Raw genomic sequence first — 22082 nt, forward strand, 5'->3', positions numbered from 1 at the left:
TCTAGTCATAATTATAGTTTCCTAAAAGTTTAGGACAATGCTTTAAAATGTACAACTCATTGAATAAGAATGTGTTGTGATGTAATTTTTTTTTTTTTTTTTTTTTTTTTTTTTTTTTTTTTTTTTACTTACCCATGCTGGCTATTATACTGTGTACTGGTAACCTAGAAGCTCCATGATAAGATAATTTTGATTCATGGTTTTTTCTATGCTTTTCTTGCTTCTTAAAAGCAGAATTCTCTTCTTTGGTGATATTTATATAAAAGCATATATCGGTAGAACTCATGATATATCGAGGACCTGGATTCAGCAAAATGTTTTTGTTATCTTCCTTTCTAACACCAATCAGACAGACTCCAAACCTTAATTAGAAAAGGAAAGGCATGGTTCATTTTGCATAGTCCTGCAAACACCAGAATTTCCATTGTCAAAAATGAACCTCAGGTATATTTTTATTCTTTGCACATTATGAACATTTGCAGCTTTCTGGATGACAAAGATGTTTGAAAAATGTCTTCTGCTAAACAGGTCACATCAAATCAAGCGGATTTTATGAGCTCATGAATTCCTAGGCAGTTCAGCGTTTTTCGTAATGCCCACAATATTCTCCTAATGTTGTTCTAGTTGATTTTTTCTGTCAGATGAATAGTCCTTTTTGGGAAAATATTGGCAGAAAAATTGATACATGATATGAAAAATTATTAATAATGTTAAATAGTTCCATTATTTTTAAGTAATGGAAACCATTTTCATAATTCATTTTTGCAATTCACTCTTAAAAATGTATTTGATTAGTAATAGAAAATAAGGGATTACAGCAAAAATCCCTCTTTCTCTCCTTGATTAAATATGAGAATAAACCCAGCATTAAGGGTTTGATAAATGCTTATTTTATCAAATATATACAAACATACATGATTTGTCTTTATTTTGCACGTTCATCTTACAGAGCAGCACTGGATCAGTGATGCATCATCGGGGCCTTAAAGTTAGGTATGTTATCATCTAACAGAAGGAAGAGGTTTATGCTTGAACAATCACCAGATTGTACCATGTGACACCTTTCAATTGAACATTTTCCAAAACAAAACAAACAAACAAACAAAACCCCACACCTTCCCACCCATTTCCTTCTAGATTGTTTTGGACTTGGAAAAGGATTGGTGTTCTTTGAAAAACCTCCAAAAGGTGCCTTTCTTTTCTGGTTGTCCAGCTTATCCTTTATATCTTTCCTATTCTATTCTCTTAGACTGAGATGGGTTGTACAGAATGAACATAAGCTTTTACCTGACCAGCTCCACCTCACAGAAAAATATCCATATTAGTGGCCAGATCCTTAAACCCAGGAACAGATTAATGTGCAGTCCTGTGCCTGTAGCGCAGAGCTACGTTGCATGCAAAACAAGCAATTATTTCTTTGAACTTTTGAAGGTTGATAAGAAAAATAAGCATACTTTTTATGTGCATGGAAAGAAGCATATGTGAAGCTCTTCCCCTCATACTCTGCAAAAAATGTACTTTCTTCCAGGTTAATGTGATAGACTTCGTTACCAGAGCATCTGCCATACATTTTCTGCCATTGTTCTGGTGATTGCTGACTCTCCCTGAAACATAAAGAGAATAATTTAACACTTAGTGGAAAATTCTTATTAATCAGAATGATATTTCATGTCAATAGGGAGTACAAATGCGTACTGAAAAGGTCCAACGGGCTAATCTGAAAGAAGTATTTGAGATTAAATCTTGGTAATATTGTAAATACAGAGATTATTTTAATGTATTAAAGAGCATCTTCTGCTAAGTAATAGACATATAAGAGTATGTACTTTAATACTAGGAGAGAGGTGGCTCAATTACTTTAATATCACACCATAATAAGCAGATCTATGGCAATTTGAAGATGACAGGGAAAACCAGCAGCATTCTCATTATATTCATAAAGACAGTTTCTGCACATGCTTTGTAGAAGACTCTCTGGCTCCTGTCTGAATATCAGTAATAACAACTTATGTCGGAAAGAGTCATTTGTCTTTGGTCATTTGATCTGTAAGAGAGATTTTCCTGCATTTGCCTTTCAGTGATCTTCACCCTCTGGGTATTTTTGCTTCCTGTGTCTTGTAGACTATTACAAGTCCACAGCTTCTTTTCTCTAGTGCAAGAAAATTAACAGCAAAGCAGATCATCCTTTACTCTATGCAGCTGCTGCCCTTAATGCAAACAGTTCAGTGGAAATGTTCCAAACCTCAGCAACCCCAACACTTGTAGCCCTGGAGCTCCTGGGAACTTCTTGATTAAGCTTTACATGAAAACATGGTTCTGCTTGCATGATTTTTATTGGAGGTAATTGATGCATATATATAGATATATGCAGTTCAGTCATGAAAATGACAGGTGTGTTCCGTGTTTGGCACTTAAAGATCTCAGGATACCTGGACATGCTTATTTTATGCTCATATACTCATAATTTTCAACATCTTAACACAATTTCTATTTTGCTTCAATTTACTATGTTTCTTCACTCTCATCATGAAAACATTTTGCTTCAGATGAAAAGAAGGAAACCATTTTTGTTGCAACACTATAAATAGTGTACTAGGTAGAGAACAGCAGAACTAGCAATGTCATTTCAGAACATTTTCCCTTATATCACTTTTCCCCCTAAAATAAAATGGTCACCTGTTTAACGTCTGCTTGGTTCCAGTGAGTTGTCTGAAAGTTTCCCATGGGGCTGTACTGTAAAGATCACATTAACTTCAAGTCAGAAAGGTTATTTTCTTCCAGTATTTTGTATCATCAAACAAACCCTAACAGAGTTGTATCGCTAGTTTAGATAATCAGATAACAGTTAGAGATAAATGTTAAGATTATTCATTGAGATTGATAACGAGATTATAAATAAGATTCAAGGCAGAATTTTTGTCTCATAGAACTGAAGTTTTGAATTCCATAAACAGCTGAGAAGACAACAGGATTATTTACACCTCCTTAACAGGTATTTAAAACTTGAGTCCTACATAAGCTTTAATGCAAGTGTTAATAGTAACCATGATAACAAAAGGATAATTAAACAGGAACTAATATAAAAGAAAGCAGTTCACTATTAACATTGGAAGTCTACTTAACAAACTATTTTCTTTATGTAGGTCTACTTTAGTATTTAGTTTGGTTTATAAATACATGTATATAATTTTTTATTTGTAGTTTAAATAATCTGCTTTCACCTAATTTTTCACCTAGCCAAACTCAACTGCTCATCTGATTTCATCTTTCATATTCATAAATAGAGGTAATTTCACCTATTTTAACAAGTAGCAGTTAATTTACCTCTTGTTCAACAAAAGAAAACATCTGGAAAAGTAAAAAAAAAAAAAAAAAGAAAAAAACAGGAAACAACAAAACAAAAAAAACCCCACCTCTGAACTACAAATTGGTCAAATCCAAAGGAGTTTTATGTCTGCAGTACAATGAAAAATACCCTTATTTTGGAGTCTCTCCAAATAAATGTTCTGAAGAGTGCTGAATACAGTAGATAAATAATAAGTAGCCATTTTCACTTTTTCGGTCTTTCTGTGTACACACATTACTTTAATCCTTCTGGACACAAAGTAATGCTGCAACTATTTGTGCAAGAAACTTTTTTTTTGCTCCTAGTATACAATGACCAGTCTAGAAAACTGTTACTTTTATTATGCTGGTTACATCTAATAATTCTGATTGCAAAAGAAATCTTAAGCACTTTTGAATTCTGTGACAGTTACGTTGCATCACAGTTGTGAATCCATAAATGATCAATGTGACTGCGTTAAACAATGAAATGCTGAAGTTCCTCAGTACAGTAGAAAATATTTCCCTTTTGTGTGTTCGGTTTTGTGCTGATGGAAGATTCCTGACAGCTGTTAGGAACACTGTTCTTCTTTTACGTGCATGTAAATGAAATAACTGGAAAAGGCTCTGGATTCTGTGCATGTCACAGAGTGAAAGGTAGGTAGGTAAAAAATGTATAAAGAATGTATTTCACTACAGTACACAGCAGGTATCAAAACAGTGTTTTGTTGTCTTCCTACTAGGAGATTTTAGTGTAGACAGTGCCATTAAAATCTTGACATTTGTTCTCAGTAGTAACAGTTCCAGGAAGAATTTCTGTTTTCCCCATTCTGAGCCAAGGGGAATACTAGATCTGTCATATAGAAGGTTAAATAACTCTGCTTATAAATATATATAAACTGGCTTCATGGTTACTTGAAAAAGAAGTTAGCATGTTACAAGACTTAGGGTGGTAGTAGTAGTAGTGTATATGCAGCTATTCCATTTCTACAAATACATTTAGAGATTCACTCTTTATTGCATTTGTGCGCCCACAACATTTCAATCAAGAATACCTTATTATTCCAAGAATACAGCATAAAAGAGACACACCAGATGTGGTAAAATTATTTTAGTGAATTCAGAGAAGTTCTACTGTGACTATGCAGTCTGCAGAGACACCAAAATTCTGCACCCCTTTCCAGCAGTGTGGTCATGTTAAAAATCATGTAGGCTTGTTTGCCTCTCAACATACAGGCACAGAAGAGCAAATACCATATGTCATTAAAAAAAACCTGTTTTTTTTTTACTTCATTGAAACAGACCTTCAAATTAACCTATTAGAAGAGGTGTTCTTAGGACTTTTGAGTGCTCATAAGTAGAACTTTGTGATAGATAGAGACACTTCAATCTACTAAACCAGAAATACAATTGTTGTTGTTGTTGTTGTTTTTTGTATTTTGTATTGTAGAACTGGCACAATAGCATGCAAGAAACTCTTAAATACTGGGGTGGGGGAGTGTTCTTTTCAAAAGTATACTGCCTTGAGTAAGGCATTTTGATGCTTTTATTGCGCAGAAAGTTCTATTTTCTTTTTTAAAACTTTAGTTGTGTGGGAATTCAGGGCAAGCTGTTTTCCAAAGAAGATCAGCTAGGACTTTTCCAAGTAGTTTTGGGGGTTTTTTTACGGTAGAATATACTTACTGTCCCCTAGATGTATGAACCAACAGAGTGATTAATGTAGAAGTAGCTGGACATATACAATTTAGAGCTAGCATAGCATATTTGAATTCCTCTTCACATACAACATGATCTGTAGGGAAAAAAAGAAGGATACAAACTGTTTTACAAAAATACTTTCAATTGAACAAAATTATCACTTCCTTGTCTGGGAAAATGGTGAAGATGGATCAATCAAAAGTTGGTCCAAGATTTTAATCTTCTGCTTGAACCTGGAAAATCAGCTGTGTATGATTTTCCCTATCTATGCTACCTAACATGGATTGCTACTATTTAAAATCCAGATCACAGTTAAATGCTCTCAAGTGCTTGCTGATGGCATGAAAAGGAAAAAGAAATTATTCTTTAATGTAATTCCCATATACCTGTGACAGCACTGAAATGGCTATGGAAAGGGACAAGCACAAAACTTACAACTGTTTGTCAGTGTAGAAATGTAAAAGTCAGTGGGGTTTTTTAAATCATGAAGGCATTTAATACTAAGTCAGTTTCTTCCCATTTGATTTTAGTGCTTGGTTCTTTCAATGGAAGCAGAATTTGCTTCTAATTAGAAAGACTATTACAAGTAGTACAGCTGATGATCAAAACACAGGCACATGAAAATTGCTGAGTAAAGGTGGGAAAATAGCCTCCCCACCCAGACCTGAACTGTGTGCATCTGCTTCTGGTTTCACCAAAGTGTTGCTGAAATCCTTAGAACCACCTTGCCTCTCTAAGCTGCTTTCCTGACAGAATTTATAGCACAGCTATAATCACAATACTTCCTGAAAATAAAAGTGAAGGCATATTTTGTGTGCCTTCTCTGTTCCTTTTTATTTTGAAATATCTAGAGGCTTTTCAGTAACAGAATCATTTACTACTGAATTGAGTAATTAATTCTCCCATTTTCTGAAGATCAGAGCCTATTTAAATGTCATAGGGAAGGGATGAATTTAGTTATATAAAGACACTGTCAAATGTAGGACAAAATGGGATTTTTCTTCCTGTAAATATATTTCAGCTATAACAATTAAATATTTCCTGCAGAAAATATTTCAGATAGAAATATGTTCTTTTAGTTGACCATATGCCATTAATAAACCTACTTGAATTTCAAATGAGGGATTTTGAGAGGGTAAGACATAGTGGCTTGAATGGAATATCTGTAGTCCGTTACCATTGGTCAGATAGCAAAGATTTATAGAAGTGAATACCTACTGACACTGAAATAAAGAGAGTTCTCCCTATTTTTTAATTTGTATAGGATTTTGCCAAATAATCTCCCCTTATTTTTTGTTTGAAATGTTGTCATATTATGGCTAAACATTTTGAAAATACGAGAAAGAAAAAATACACAGGGTAATTACTTCATTATCTGTTATTTCAGATCTTGTACTTGAACCCAATTGTAGCTAAATATATACAAATGGAAGTTAATAAATCACGGATGGCACAATGCAGATGAAAATGGAAACTTAAATCCTCCAGATGCACTATACTCTCTGATATATATAGTGAACCTTCTTGGCAGATGTTTATGTAAAATATTACGTTCCCAAAGAATATAGCACACAGCAAACAGAGATTGCTGTCCTACAACAGCCTCTTAATCGTGTCTGTAAGAGATTCACAGGGTGGTGTCAGGTGTTTTTACATCAGGAGCCTTGGAGCTGGACTTGTGGAGTATTTCTGTACCTGTTAGAGACTTTGACCTTCTGCAGTTCAGTTCCTGACACAGACCAGGTCAAAAATGCCACGCTCATTTCTCCAATTATTTGACAGTTTATAGCTTTCCTATAATGTTACTGTGCTTTCTCTGTATGCTCAGGACTTGTACTGTGGGGGATTTATCTGCTGCTTTCTTTCTCAAGTGAGCAGGGAGGAAGCTGGATGACAGCTCTCCCACTCCTCAGGTCTGGGACATCAGTCATGTCCCCTGACAGCAAGGTACCAGAATCAGCAAATAACTCATCCAGTGTGACAGCAAAGCAGCCCAGGAAACTGCAGTTTATCTTGAAGTGAATATTAAATATGTCAAATCAGCCTCCCAGAACAAGAAATGTTTTGATTGAGTTTATACTAAAGAAATACTACATTTAGAATTTCCGTAAGTTGCTGTTTCTGTCAAAAATAGATTTTGACAGAAGTTTTGTTGCTAAGTCTGTCTCAAATGGATGTAGTAATGCGGTGTGGTGAGTTATGGTTTCTGTGATGTTACTGAGCATAAAACAGACTCAAAATACTGATTTATGCCTGCAGCAGCAGCCATGTGGTAAGAACGACCTAGACCTGGCACAGTGATTCTGAGAAACCCTCCTTTTGTCAATTTGATAAGTTAACATGACTACTACCAGATCTGATAGAGAAAAATGCCCATCCATTACCTCTGGACTATTTTTATCTGTAATTGGATAGATTAATCATCTGCTGCATTCAATATCCATTTTGGTGAATCTGGACTATGTCTCTTTAAAACAAACTACTGAAGCTTTGATGTCAGACTTCAACAATCTGTGGTAATTCACGGGTGCATTTTGAATAAATAGAGAATGTCAAAATGTATCCCCATTTCCTGGAATTGCAATTATATATAATTTCCAAATGTTCAAAGTAAAGGGAATAGGGAAAATATATATATATATATATATATATATATATATATATATATATATATATATATATACACACACACACACGTACACACACACACATAAAAATTATAAAAGTTTTAAATTCAGCCCAGAAAATATTGAATATAGTAGTCTCTGAACTGCATAAATCTATTGCTCTGCTCTGGAAAATCTTCACTTTATTTCCCATTTGTGCTGAAATGCAAGGCCAGGAGCTTGCACCAAGTGTACGTGGCTTTTTTTAGCCTTGTGTGTTTGAAAGAAAAGTGGGAAGATTATGAATGTAACTATTGAAATTATTGTAATTATTGAAAGAAAAACTGGGCATGTCAAGGCATTTTTATATTGGAAATTGCTAGGGAGAAATCAAAGCATTTCAGCATAAGAGATAAGATAGCTGCCCATCTGATCACTGTCACATTAAGAGTGGCTCGGTATTTAAAGTGTTCACACCTTAAACTTGCAAAAAGGTTTTGCTGGGACAAACATTAATGCCACTGTAGCAAGTAGGTTGATATTTTAAACAAAGTAGTTAAAACCCACTGTAAAAAATATCAGAAGGCACAGAATGCAAGGATGTGTGTGTGGCATCAGGTGGAAAGTCAGGAAATCTGACTTTCTGACAGGTTGTATGAGTCTGGCCAAGGTGCCTCCATTCTCTTGCTTTGAGGACAAAAATAAGTTCCCATTCTCTCATTAAAGACAGGAAGGATGTTTAAGTCTTGTTTACTGGATGGGAACACATAATAACAATTACTTTTCCTGTTTACTGTTTCTGCCTGAGGCAGAAATTCTCCAGGAGGCAGAAAGCCTCCAGGCAGAAAACCAGGCTTTTCCCTGCTACAGGAACATGCAGTCAGTGTCTGAATTTCAGGACTGCCTCATGCAATCTAGGAGGACTTATCAACCTAATACAAGCTACTGAGAAACTGCACTTCCAGTGCTTTATACATTTTCAATGTAGTTAAAAGTTAAACTTTAGTTAGGAGGACTATTCGGTTGTATTTCTTTTAAATTCAAAAGCTTCATTTTTGACAGCTGTAGTCTCCAAACCTGCGCATAAGGGGAAAAAAAAAGAAGAAGAAGAAGAAATCCTATTACTGAATATTTCAGGTTCATAAAAATGCCCAGTATTGTTTTGAGAAACCTCTAGAAGAAAAGAGTCATTTTTTCAAGGAAGATCACATTTAAAAGAAGCTTTTACATTAAGGCAGTAATGAAACAGCCCTGAATCATAATAGGGAAAGCACTTGGAAAAATGTTCCAGATGGTTGTGACAAATTTCACTTGTAAACACTCTGGACAGGTCTGTAGTCTGCAGCCCCCACTGGGTGCATGTTTCAGGATGATGAAGTGTTGGATGATATTAATACCAAAGGGGGATCATCTTAGGAAAATGTATACCAACGAATATTGTTCTCATGGCTCCAGCAGTGCCTAACCATTTACAGCAGGTGAGCATCCAGTAGTGATGCTGAAGTTCAGTGAAGGAAATTTTACCAAAAGAGGTCTTCTGGGTTTTTTGGTTGTTTTTTTTGGTTTGTTTTTTTTTTAAATATGGTCTAAATTCTCAAATGCTTCAAACAAACATGAAAAATTGTCTCTGTTATATATGTCTAGTTATATATAAGCTCCTACAGAGACAAGCCATTAGGAATAATGAAACTCTCTTAAAAGCACCATTTGGAACAACAAATTAACACAGTTGCTGACAAAGAAAAGCAGCCATGGCTAAGGGAGCAGGGATTATGTTTGTGCTGGGTGGTTTTAAGGGGGAGATGAAAAAGTACCATCATTCTCATCACAGTATGAGCCTTAATCCCTTCTGTGCCATCTAATAGCTTGAGATTACACTTTTATAACTTCTGAACTGCTACTGATGGGGTTTTCTTCTTTCTAACCCAGTGGTAAATTCCATAGCTTTTAAAATTACAGCTTTAAATGTTGCTCTGGAGCCGTTCTGTGGAAATTTACTTTTTCATCACATTCTGAGATGATGGAGGAGACTAATATTTTTCCATAGAGTTGTTTTTATTTTTTGCATGAATCAGCAATCTTTTCTTCCTTGGAATATCATTCAAGAAAATTGAATTTTCAAAATTGCAGCTGAAAAGGTAAGCTCCTCTTCTACTTCAGAGCTGTTTCTCCAAGAGTTTTTGTGTGGTTTTGCACATGAGCATATGTATGTCTGTGTACTTACATATGTGACTGTTTGGGTATGGACAGAAAGAAAGAGAAACATATAACATAGAGAAACATATAATGCAGAAGAACATATAATGCAGAGAAATAGTTTGTCAAATAAAAGATGGTAATCTCTTCTCATAGGAGTGTGTTTTTTCAGATTTCTTAACATCATTTTGCATTTTTTGCCGTGGTTTCTAAGGCACGCATTTTACTGGATATAGATAAATTTTATGTCTCTTTCCAAAATATTTGCAAGTAATTAAAATAATATTTTCCATACCACTTGGTAAAAAACAGTCCAATGAGAAGATTTTTCCCTCAATCATTTGTTGGATTAAATCTGAAGAGATGTTCTTATACACCCCTTAGTAACTATGTTTTAGTAGACAGAAATGACTTACAGACATGGGTACAGGAAGCTGAAGACCTACCTGGATCTGTGATTAAGGAGTACTTATGCACCAAATAATTCTACTCTCTATATTATGTAGCATATGACTATTGATTCTTAAAAGTGCTTGTAAGTAAGTTTTTATCATTGCTAGGTTGTGTTTTATTTTACAAAACTACACATTTAGTCTGTTTCAAGTAGTAAATACACCCAGGGATTCTCACTTTGCTTGTGTTCATGAAACAAACTGTCAAACACTAATGAGTGCTTCAAATTTCTGCAGTCTTCCACTTACCTGCAAACTTGATGTGGAATTTATTCTCAGGCTTCAGTATCTGAACATACAAAGGACAATTTGGAGCAAAGTCTTTAACTGCCCATGCTCTTAAAATGGTTTGGTGATCCTAGAAGAAAGAGTAGGAGGGGATGCCAATGAAATACAAATTAATACCATGTCAGATTAGAAAAAGAATCTACTATCAGACTTGCTCCATTGAAGAAAACTCTTTTTAAGACCATGTGGCACCAGCTGGTATGGATGTTTATGTGCAAGTTATATAATTACTATTACTTATTAATTTCCAGAAATCTTCTACTAATAAGGTATTTTGAACCTCTCCCATCTTTTTCTGCAAATGCTAAAGATTGTGTCATTTGGAAAGGGGTAGTATTTAGATGCGGAATGATTGTGTGAAAACTTAAAATGGCAGTGATTAGTCATGTCTAATTAATCAAGAACTATGTAGCATAGATGTCCTTCCAAAGAGACTAATAATTAAAATAGCATTAAATGATGACTTCAGGAACTAAGGGTTTACAATTGTGGGTAATTCTAAAAATATCAGTTTAATTAAAAGCCAATCAGAATTTTTGTGGAACTAAAACATTTGCACAACTGATGCCAGGATTTAGCCAGCTATTAACCAAAGAATCCAAGAGATTTTTCAGGCTGTTAGTTTTTGTTCTTGTTACACATGGCAAGAATGAGTTAACTGCAGGGTGAATACTGCTATCCATAAAAATCATCTATGTGATAATGCATTCATATTTTGAATTTTGTGAAGCAAGACTAATTCCAGTGTATCACCCCTCGGTTTTTATTTATTTGTAAACAAAAAGAAACATTACAGAGCTCTATCTAGGAAGCCATGCCTGCATTGAAAAGCCTTGCCTAGTCATGAAATTGGTGGTATTTAAAGATCAAATATAAAGAATGATTCATTACGTTTGCAGCATCAGCAGTAAGAAAAGGTTTCAGACTTGTGAATACAAGGGAAAATCTCTGCCTGGAACAGAGTGTAATTGACATTTCCAAACCATAATATTTTAGTATCAATTGAGATGTTAGCAAGTACTTTTTCTACTAGAAAAACTGGAATGGAGTCATAAGAGGATGGCACAGTATCTTATTTCACATTTTTCTTATCAGTAATGTTATAGATGTAGGATTGCTGTACCCAGTCAGGAGACTTAAGAGCTTGGGTGTAAACTGCTGTTGGTTTTCCTTGTATGTAGATGCTTTTTTTTTTTTTTTTAACTTTTCTATGACATATGGCAAATTACCCTCCTCAGGATTTTTGTGTGTGTGGTGTTGGGGTTTTTTGCTCTTTTGTCTTAAGGCAATGACATGCCAACACAGCTTAGAAGCAGCAAATGACTGGGTAATGTGCTAGATGGCCATCACACAGATATGTTACATGCCTAGAAATATAGTTATCTCTATGTTAGATATTTTCTTGGATTTTTTAAATCATTATTTTGTCTAAAAAGCCTGGTTTTATCAGAATGTGCAATGATTGTTATATATAAGAATGATAACTTCATTATAAAATTATTCAAATTATACTCTTTTGTTAAAAACTTGAACAAACCTAGACCCATAGAAGTGAGAGTTGTAAAACTAAAAGTCTGAATCTCAACATGAAATATTTTAATATTATTTTATAGAAAAGGGACTCTTTGAAATTAAAATCTCTTGATGATTATTTGGCACATTAGCAGTTTTAACACTGCAAAATACACCTCACTTTCCATTTTCTAGTTCTCCTTTGAACCAGCAGTCCACAAATACGTAATATATATATATATATATATAAAATGGGTACTTAAATGTCCTAAATAGCTTCATAAGGCCAAATTAGTGGTATGCACTGTTCATCTAATAACCTATGCATTATTGTTTCTTTTTTTCTCTCTCCACTTGGTATATCCATGTATTGTTTTCTCAGATATTCTCCCAAATTCCACTCTGAAGAAGCACTCCAGGGGAGACAAAGAAGAACACAGGTGGTAGGCACCTTAAGTGATTTCTTAGATTCAGTCTCTTCATACAGTATTGTGGCTCTCTGTTTTAAAAATGTAGCAATCTCTATGCTATATTGCAGTCATTTTAAAAATGTTCATCTTTCTCCTGATATATGGTATATAAGTACACACAACAAACAGAGGTAACAAAATTAAGCTTCTGTTCCCATTATTAAATACATGTTTTTCTAGCAATTGAGTGAAAAAAAATATAGATTCTCTTCCATGTGGTGGGCACACAATGAACTGCAGTCAGTGATCAAAAAATTACCACAGATACAAATGGTGATTAATATAGAGGTGATATTTAAGTTCATGTATGAAAAGCTGGAAATTTGAAAGTGGGCGTATTTAAATCACAAGAACTCAAGGAAATGCATTTAAAATATATTTTAAAGTAGTTAATTGAATCTCTCTCTTGCCACACATAACTTGATAAATTAGTTATATGCTGCTATGTTTTCATCCATATTGTGATGCCATTAAGGCAGTGTAATTTAGATTACCAGTACAGCAGTCACACGATTTGTTTAATGAAAAGGGGGAAAAAAAGGTGCAAGCTTGAATTGGACCATCTCTAAATTTTCAGAAAGGCTCAGAACAAAGCTGTCAGCAACAGCAGAAGTGTTGTCACTAAAAGTTATTAACTAACAAAACAGCAAGCAATGAACAGCCAGGGGCATCCATGGCAAATGAGTAAATCCTCTGCTTGAGGATTGTAGCTGGGGGGATAAAAACACTCATGGGCTTCAAAAAATCACTTGAGTAACAACAGCTGTTCTGGTCAGGAATCTCCTCCTTTTATTTTGACAGCTGTCATGCATAGGAGAGGATCCAAGGCTCTTTTAGCAGTTTGTCAGCTTCTCAACAACAGCAGGGTGGAAAATCAGTGGTACTTGTAAAGATTGATACTGGGATGACAGCTGAACTTCCTTCAGCCCAGTGACAAACAAGCCTTCTGTATACTGCCATGAGGCTGGAGCAGTGTAGGAAATTCAATACATTTCATTTCACAGCTCTAGGGGGCAGTAAGACAAAATAGTTTTTTTAAAAAAATTAAGAATTTTTAACTTGCAGTATAAATAATTGCATTCCCCGTGAAAAGGTTATCTGACAGCAAAAGTGAAAACAAGCCAGAGAGGTGACACCTTGTTTAAAAGCTTCAGATCCCACTGACCCTGAGATACCATTGTGGCCCAGGGGAAGGCACCAGGAGAGTGTCTTTGGTGAGATGTGCCTGTTTGCGTGCTCCAGGTATAAAGAGAAATGAGATTTGTTAGAAGTTTGTAGTGACAGCTGAAGTATGCCAGGTACCATTTTGATGTTTCCTGAGTGCAGAAAGGGAGAACTGCAATGGGCCATGACTCCAGTGCCAAATCTGCACCGTGCTGGCCACAATGAATGGGAGCTCCATGCAGAGTCCACTGCCTGCCCCACAGCACAGCCCAGCAGAGCTGAAAATTGTCTTTTCTTGGCATAAATTCTGAAGCAGTTATGAGCAGAGATGAACAGCTGACTGGTGGTGTTGCTGTCCTTAATGCTGCATAAACCTTCCCAGTGCACTATAAATCACACACTGATTTTATGAGATTTCTCATTTGTTACCACTGTGCAACTCTCAAGTACCTTATGTGAAATGAGGTGTAGCTGATCTATTCTGAATTCAAGGCTGATTTAGATAAGATGCTTGGGCTATTTTGGAATTTTTCAGTCTCCTAGAAGTTACAGGTATTTTTCCAGGTATTTGCAAGAACTCTTGCTTGTTCTTACCTTTAAATACCCCAGACCCTCTGTCACTTCCAAGCAGTAGGTCTGCCTTGCTTGACTACTCTGGGGTTACACACTGCCAGTTCAGTGGCTTTCACTGCTGTATATTTTCCCGAGTCTATTGCTGATGAATCAAATTCGAAGTCCTTAACTCAGTAATTTAAATGTTATAGTAGGAGCAGAGGTTTATTTCTCAGGGAGCTCAGTGACTTTCTGGAAGGGATGGGTCCAGAACAGGATCTTTAGCTAAGATCTTTTAACTAAGTTTTGATGGCAGATGAAGTAATAAGTGATAGAGAATATACTAAGTAATGCTACAGCTATAATGCAAAGCTCTCATTTCCCATTTTTTACTATATCTTTGTGATCAGTAGATAATTTCACTAGCTGGAAGAGTTCTAGTTCATGCAGTTTTATTCTTTTATCACAGATGCACTGCACAGGGGTTTGTATTAGCAGTGTTCCTTTGTGGACATTAACTTACCTGACTGCAAATAACAACCAGCATGGGCAAACCCATAGAAACTTATTTAAAGATTCTTGTCATTTTTAATTTTTAAAACTGGCCAATATGAAAACTGGTCATATAGTCTCATATATACTGGTTACTTGTATGAGTCACAAATTTTTTTATAAAGCTGATTTCAGGCTTTACTTCATTACTTCTGAATATGCCAGTCAGTTGATACCTGTCTCTTTTCTGATTTAATAAATACAACTGATTAAACTGAATATCTAGAGCAGTTCAGGTACTTTGAATATTGACAGAATACCATTCTTGGAAGTGATTAATGACCAATTATCAATGTATCTAAAAGGTACTGTGAGAGTACTTTTATGCTATTCTGCCCTTGTTGCATAAAAAAGAACCGAGGGGGAGTAAGGGCAGTAAAACCTGCACATCCTCTTGTTTCTCCCTCCCCAACTTACAGCTGCAGTCCTGTCCACCTCACAGCGGCTGCTCAGGATGAAACAGGCTTCAGCATTGTCCATCCTGGAAGAGAGGAGACAAACCTGTCACATCCCAAGCAGGTACTCACTGGACTTGTGTCTCACAGACAGAGTGTTGCACAGAGAAACAGAACACAGACAAAGCTGAGTCTGTTCTCATTTCTTACCCCTGGTAAAAGCTGTGCCAAAGCAGTAAAAGCAGAGTGGCCTCAAACTTCATTTGCCAAGTATTTATCTGCCATGAGTATGGAAGGTGAATAAATAGCACCAGTCTGCCTGGGGTGTAAGAGTGCAATATGCACAAGTTATTACTGGTAAGAATGAAAAAGAGGAGGCAGATGATAGACTTGTCTTGCCTACTGAGAGCAGAAATTTGGGTAGATGTGCAAGAATAATGAGCTTGGGATTAATAACAGACATTTCTGTGTATATATGTATATATATATATATAAATAAACTATTTCCAGTTCATGGTGTCTTTGATTAGGAAGAAATCATGGGAGCTCTATGAGTAATTTCAGCTAAGCATGGGAGTAGTACAGGGAAGACAGGGTCTTTACCAAAGTTATAGGAAAGAAAATTCATTTAAATTAGATGAGATTTTTTGCAAAAAATGCAGTCTTTTGTTAATTGGCTGTTCACTACTCATGCAGTCACCCAAATTTGACATTCTTTTACTTTTTGGTGTACATATATAATATATATCCACATATAATATATGGATAAATTTTGATAATGAGACCCTTCTTGATTATTTTTTTGTTGGTGGTAACCATTATTTTATTTATTAGAAGAATTTTATCATGTGCCTTGTTGTCTCCTCAGTACATTATGTTCTCATTAAAAAGAAATACACCAAACATCTTGGGCACTGGGTTGTATTTCATATCAAATGTTCTATTAAATTCCCACTATGTTTCTTCCCTCAGGAGAGTTTGAAAATTATTCTGTGACAGGTACATTCAATTGCATGTTCTGCAGGAAAAAGCACAGTTCCACAGCTGACTACCTCCAGGTTATTATAAGTGAAATTGAAGATTATATTTAGGGAACAGCCTAGTTTTAATTCTTGTAATGTGTAGAACAAATGTCAAGCTGAATCCACACATGAATTCCTTCTTGAAATCAGTAAGAACCCAAAAAAAAAAAGAAAAAAGGATCTCTCCAAAAAAAAATTTCTAATCCTGAAAAAAGCTTTTTTGTCTTGTCAAATTTTAAACAGCTATAGAACTGTTTTTTCAGAGGCAGAAATCTGAGAAGATAACACTGCTCATGAAGCTTCTCACAGATGAGACTCTTGGAAGTAACTCCCCTCAGGTAAAGAATGACACAAATAGCCAGACAGGTATTGGTTTAATTTTAGTTATCTACAATGCAAATGAGTTAAATCAGTTATCTGCTAAGAATCACCTTTCCCTCTCTTTCGATAGTTTAAAGAGATGATCCTTCTGCATTAATTCCACTGTGAATTCCTTTGCAGCTCAACTGATTGAGCACTGGGGGGAGGTGTGTGTGAGGAACTGTGCTTGACTGATGTGTTTTGATAAATGTCATTCACTATTAATTGGCAGAGAGCATCTCCTAGAAGTAGTGGAAGTATGTGGTAAGAGGAGGGCCCTGAAGAGTTCACATATGTACAGCAGAATAGTTGCTTAATGTTACCAGGCTGAACTTAAGAAAATGAAACTGTACACTGGGTTCATAATTTCGGATATTAAGAAAAACAAATAATATCAAAGAGCTTTGCTTTGCCTTCTAAATAAACATGACTTTCCTTCTAGCACAGCTTTTGTTGCTTGTTAAACTTATTTATCAAAACAAGTATGAGTGAAAAAAAGTAAAAAAGAATGGTCAATATTTGCCTACTTAGCTCTCAACAGGTCTTGATCTTTTAGGGCTGAGCCTTGCAGGTAGATAACTCTTTGGGACCACATCGGGATTTGTAACACCCTTCGGACCTGAGCATCCATCTCAGTAGGACACAGAATAACCACATAATAGTCCTGTCAAAACAGAAAAAAAAGGGGAAATAGTCATGGTTATTGTTGCTGGAGAATGATTCAACAGTGACTTGGGACGTCAAAAATGTCTCAGATAAGATGCTGACAGACAGAGTTCATTTCCTCAAAATTTTTTCCTTCGCACTAATGGGCCAATCCAAATTGCCTTCTGTGCTACTTGGAAAGGTAAGGATGGTTTGAAGGATCCATAAGTGCACAAATGATACAGAAGGATAAATGGAACATGGAAGAGGAGACTGAGAGCTTAGGCCAGGCTGGTCATAGAAATCTTCCTTTCTGCACAGAGATTTTTGCAGAAAGCAAAATGGCATTGGATGCAGTGCACCATCAGTATCCTTCAGCTTCCCAGTGCACAGAATCATTAAGGTTGGAAAAGATCTCCCAGATCATTGAGTCCAACTCAATTTCAGCTGCGAAGGGAATGAATGTAAGCCCTTTTAAGTTACCTTTGTAGTATTAGGGCTTTTCTTCTTTGTCTCCAGTGTATCACAGAGCTTGACTCATTCTTCAGCTTAATTAACTAAATGTTGTGTTTCAATTTGTGTTTGTATCTATAAAGAACTGGATTTCTTTGTGCAATTGCTTATGCCTCTTACTAGCTAATTGTTTTGGGGAATATTTTGGATTTGAGATTTGGCAAATTGCTGCTCAGCCATTTGAGGGTTGTATTTGCATGATTCATGCAGTAGGTAATGAAGCATGATACCACAGGTAACTTAGTAAAAGACAGAGAGAAGGTTTACTAAAAGGGAGAGTCTGTAGCAAAGGCAATGATAAAAAATGCAAATTGATATCTCATGGAAATAAGCTTCTACATGTTCCAAATAAGCCATATGACAAGTTTGGATTACCTAGGGAATATGTGTACACTAACAAAATTTGTGTATTCTGTCAAGGTCTTTGTCCTTTAAAGCACGTGTATTTATTTCTTAATTTCCACAATTCCAGGAGGATCTAATCTTTGCAATCCTGTGCAATGTGGTCTAGGATGATCCTGCCTGAGCAGGGAGGTTGGACCAGATGACCCCTGGTGGTCCCTCCCAACCTGCCCCATCCTGTGATTTTTAACACTGGCAAAAAACAAAGCAAAATGTGAAAATCAAAGGATGTTTTTACTTGTGAGGATTTTTGGATCCAGTCCCAAAACAATGGGAAAAAATAAATTGAGTAGTTTTCATTTATTTTCTATTTTAGGTTACAATCTAAGGAATTTGAATGGAAATACCTGTTTCTAAAAAGACTAGCCTAATACAACAAGTCATTAATTCTGCCTATTCAGTCTATTCACCTCAACACCTCAGTTTAAAATGCCTCCAAACTCTGTATCTCAGCTTCTCATTGCCAGCAGAGATTCCCAATTCACCTGTATATTCCCAAAATAAGTTTTATGAATTAAAAACCATTTCAGAAACTTTTCTTTAAAAAAAAAAAAAAAAAACACACACACACACAAAACCCCCCCAAAACAAACTAACAAACAAACAGTGTTTTGAGTGGGGTTTTCTGTTTGGTTGGGGGTTTTTTTTTGGTGGGTTTTTTTGTTGTTGTTGGTTTGGTTTTTTTTTTGGAGGGGGGGGAGTGTTTGTTTTGTTTTTCCATTCTCAGTACCTGCAGTCTGGGGTGGGCATAGAATTCATTTAAGAAATCCATGAGTAAGTCAATCTTCAGAGAGCTCACACACAGCACAACGTGTTTTTCTGTCTGAGCCCTGTATCGACTGTAGTTTCCTCCAGACTTTTGCCTCTCCATCCACAAATAAGCCAGCTGTTCAAACTGCAAGAGATGCCCATTGTCAGTGAAACAGAGACCAGAAGGTGAGCACTACAACTCTATAATGACTTGGCAATGTTGCATCATTCATCTCATGCCTCTATGAAAAGCTGCCCTTAGCCCACAGTATCTTTTTCTTTGTAAAATGTTCTCTAATTAGGTGATCACAATCCACGGCAATAGTGCCAGAATCTACCACACGCAAAGAGCAGGGAGAATTCATTAAAATACCATGAGAATACACTAAATCACAGGAATTTAGAAAAGAATGAAGGCTGGTACCTTATTCCTTTAAGTATTTTATGCCTCTGAGATTTCTTTTTCTAGTATTGTGACATAATTGCTTCCCTTGTATGAAAGGTTAAGTTTTCACACACAAACTGTGAATTTACTTGGAGAGAGGCACCGTTTTTTCTTAGTCTGGGCAGTAACTCTTCCCAGAGATTTTATAATGTTCTGAAGGTGATGTTCTGTAAACTCTCTTATCTGCCTTATCATTTTACATACATAGAGATAGATTTTATAATTTTAGATACAACTTAAATACACAGCAGTTGCTAATACAGCAAGTTTGCCTTTGTCAACTGAACAATACATGCAGGTTAACAGCAAACATTACTACTCCGAATCCTACTAGAATACTGTAACAGTCTGTAATGAAGCATACAAATATCAATTCAAAGCTTCTTGTAAGTGACACATGTTTAATACTGAGCTCAATATGTACGGTTGTGTGCTAGTATCTTTTTCTCATCCACATTCCACTGATGGAGAGGCTGGATTGTGAATATTAACTGATAATAACTTCATTTCATTGCAGGGCAAAAGCTCACGAGAGAACGCCACCCACTCCATTATGTGTATGGAAAAGTATATGAAGCCCCATTACCACTAAAAAGGTATAAAATAAAGTAGCTAATAATAGGTAAATGTATGTGAAATTTCAGTAGATTCTGGTTTATTACTGCTCCTGTGGAGCTCTTGGGCCTGAAGTATCAGAACTACCTTAAGGATGAAATTCCTATTTCCTAGGAAATTCCAAATTTCTTAAACGGAGCACGTTTTAGTTATCAATAGAATATGTATTTTACTAATTTTTCACTGAGTGAGAATATAATTGTGCTAGTGCATACAGCTATGAATACACACATTCAATATTTAATTAGAGCGTTAAATTACTTCAAGAAAAAATAATGCTAAAAGCTTGGGCTTCCCCCCTCCCAGGGGTTGTGTGTTGTCTGCCCACACTGAGCTTTAGTTCTCTGCCAAAGAAGCAGAGTCTGGAAACTATGGCTGTGTGAGAAACTTTGGAGCTTCATGGTCTAGCAGGTGTTCTGTAAGCTTTGATAAAAATGCAGTGTTTCCCCACATCCCTCTTTTTCTGGAACAAGGGCTGGGTGATCACCTCGTGTGGAACACTGAACATCTTGGCAGGGTTTCCCACGTAACCTCAGGGTTCTTGTCATCCAGCCTCACCTAATGAGCTGGAAAACGCTTGGTACAAATTTAATAAAGCCGACTGACTCCCCGAACTACTAGGATTTTCATAAATTGCTCTTTTCCTGTTGAAACTGTTAGAAGTCCTAAACTTAGGCAGGCATGAAAAATTCCTAACTGTGCTGCTCGCTCTGTGTGCATGTGTTCCATACACAGCTGTGAACCCAATTTGCTTGAGTTGCAGATTTAATGAGATTTTTTTCAAGTTAGCACTGAGCTGTAAGAGTAAGAGAGGAAGTGGAGAGAACCAAGATTAGAAACAGGGAGAGCCTGCAGAGGAAAAGCTGTATTCATAAAGAAAGTGCTGGCTACTGTTGTGGGGTTTTTTGTAATTGCTCCATTAATAACAAATCCGTATCCTGGGATAAAGGAAGTCCTCTGCAGTACATGACTGGCACAGAAAACTTTCATCAGCACTTGAAAACTGTTATCAGTGCCCTGTTTTTTAGTATAAATCTAGAGTATAGGAGAACACAGGAAAAAGGAAAAAACCCACAGTAAGAGAGAGCTAGATGGTTCTTTTTTTTCTGACATTTTCTGTGCAATAATAATAGTAACAATAAATTATTTCAGTTATTGCTCCTTTGTTTCAAAAACAATTCTAAAGAGAAAAGAAAATCCACATTTACCTGTATGGGCAACACCACAAGAGCAACACAGATCATAATGACAACAAGCAGCTTTGAAGGCCATATCTTGGGTGTAACATCCCCAAAGCCCACAGTGGAAAATGTCACTATGCAGAAATAAAGGGAGTCAAAGAGAGTCAACCTGTTTCCTGCTCGTTCCAGATGCTGAATTCCACAAATACTACGTAGAAAAGAATGAATAAAGACATGAAAAATAAAAACTGTTCAAGCTTGATGATTATATGTGCAGAGAACTATTTTCAAAATTCATAAATTGCTTAGCAAAAACATTTTTTAAAGAAAATTAAAAATGAGTATCAAAACAGAAGTGCTATATTGTTACAATTTTCAAATGTCATTTGTAATAAAAGAAACACATTTTTGATTATTCTATTATGATAGGCACAACTGTTGCTAGGTTTTGCTTAGTGGCTGTTGTGAAGGAGAGGTGGTATATAGAACATCATGGATTGATGCATTTCCTTTCTAAACCAGAACAAAACAGATGGTATAGAGCTGCCACCATTCAACATTTTTTATAGATATGTTTCAACTTTTTCAGGGAGGGTTTGCTGCCGTGGCCAAGAAAACTGCACATACAGCTTCCTTTAAATCTGTGTCTCTTTATGTTGGTCTCTGGCCCTTTCTGTGGAGAAAGTTTCTGATGCACACCAGTTATGAGAGGACTTGTTGAGTACTCGGAGGTTTCTGCTGGTACAAATGGATGCTGACTGTCTGCAATGAGCTGAATGTGAGAACTGCAGACTACTGAATTATCAGAGGAAGGAGCAGCCAGGGTCAGCCTTCAGGTAGGAAGTGGAAGGTGGAAATTGGTGAGGTTCTGCTCACTATAAGTATACAGCAGAAATATAGGGCTTGGCTGGGTCTGTAATAGCAGAGCTAGTGGAGTTCA

At 36.0% G+C, this 22082-nt stretch overlaps 1 protein-coding gene and 1 long non-coding RNA gene across 4 annotated transcripts in view; one reads left to right on the top strand and one right to left on the bottom strand.

Annotated features, from left to right (window-relative positions):
* The window catches only part of KCNT2 (potassium sodium-activated channel subfamily T member 2), a 131610-nt gene that overhangs the window by 46731 nt on the left and 62797 nt on the right, over positions 1–22082 (bottom strand). For all 3 annotated transcript variants that reach the window (XR_010722424.1, XM_066192271.1, XM_066192270.1), the window contains 9 exons: positions 21170–21350; positions 18882–19046; positions 17119–17255; positions 15232–15295; positions 10526–10634; positions 5008–5116; positions 2677–2733; positions 1455–1604; positions 133–362 (listed from right to left, as the gene is read on the bottom strand). Coding sequence is in view for 2 of the 3 variants with exons in the window: in XM_066192271.1 (XP_066048368.1) it covers positions 133–362; positions 1455–1604; positions 2677–2733; positions 5008–5116; positions 10526–10634; positions 15232–15295; positions 17119–17255; positions 18882–19046; positions 21170–21350 (1202 nt within the window). In the remaining variant the exon portion in view is untranslated. The remainder of the gene's footprint in view (positions 1–132; positions 363–1454; positions 1605–2676; positions 2734–5007; positions 5117–10525; positions 10635–15231; positions 15296–17118; positions 17256–18881; positions 19047–21169; positions 21351–22082) is intronic.
* LOC136294497 (uncharacterized) overlaps positions 16452–22082 on the top strand; it is a 53593-nt gene continuing 47962 nt past the window's right edge. The window contains exons 1-2 of the long non-coding RNA XR_010722427.1: positions 16452–16569; positions 19864–19942. This is a non-coding gene — a long non-coding RNA (uncharacterized lncRNA). The remainder of the gene's footprint in view (positions 16570–19863; positions 19943–22082) is intronic.

The sequence above is a fragment of the Chamaea fasciata genome, unplaced genomic scaffold, assembly GCF_029207755.1.
Source record: "Chamaea fasciata isolate MVZ Bird 193981 ecotype frontalis unplaced genomic scaffold, bChaFas1.0.hap1 SCAF_10, whole genome shotgun sequence".
In the NCBI taxonomy this organism is placed as follows: domain Eukaryota; kingdom Metazoa; phylum Chordata; class Aves; order Passeriformes; family Sylviidae; genus Chamaea; species Chamaea fasciata.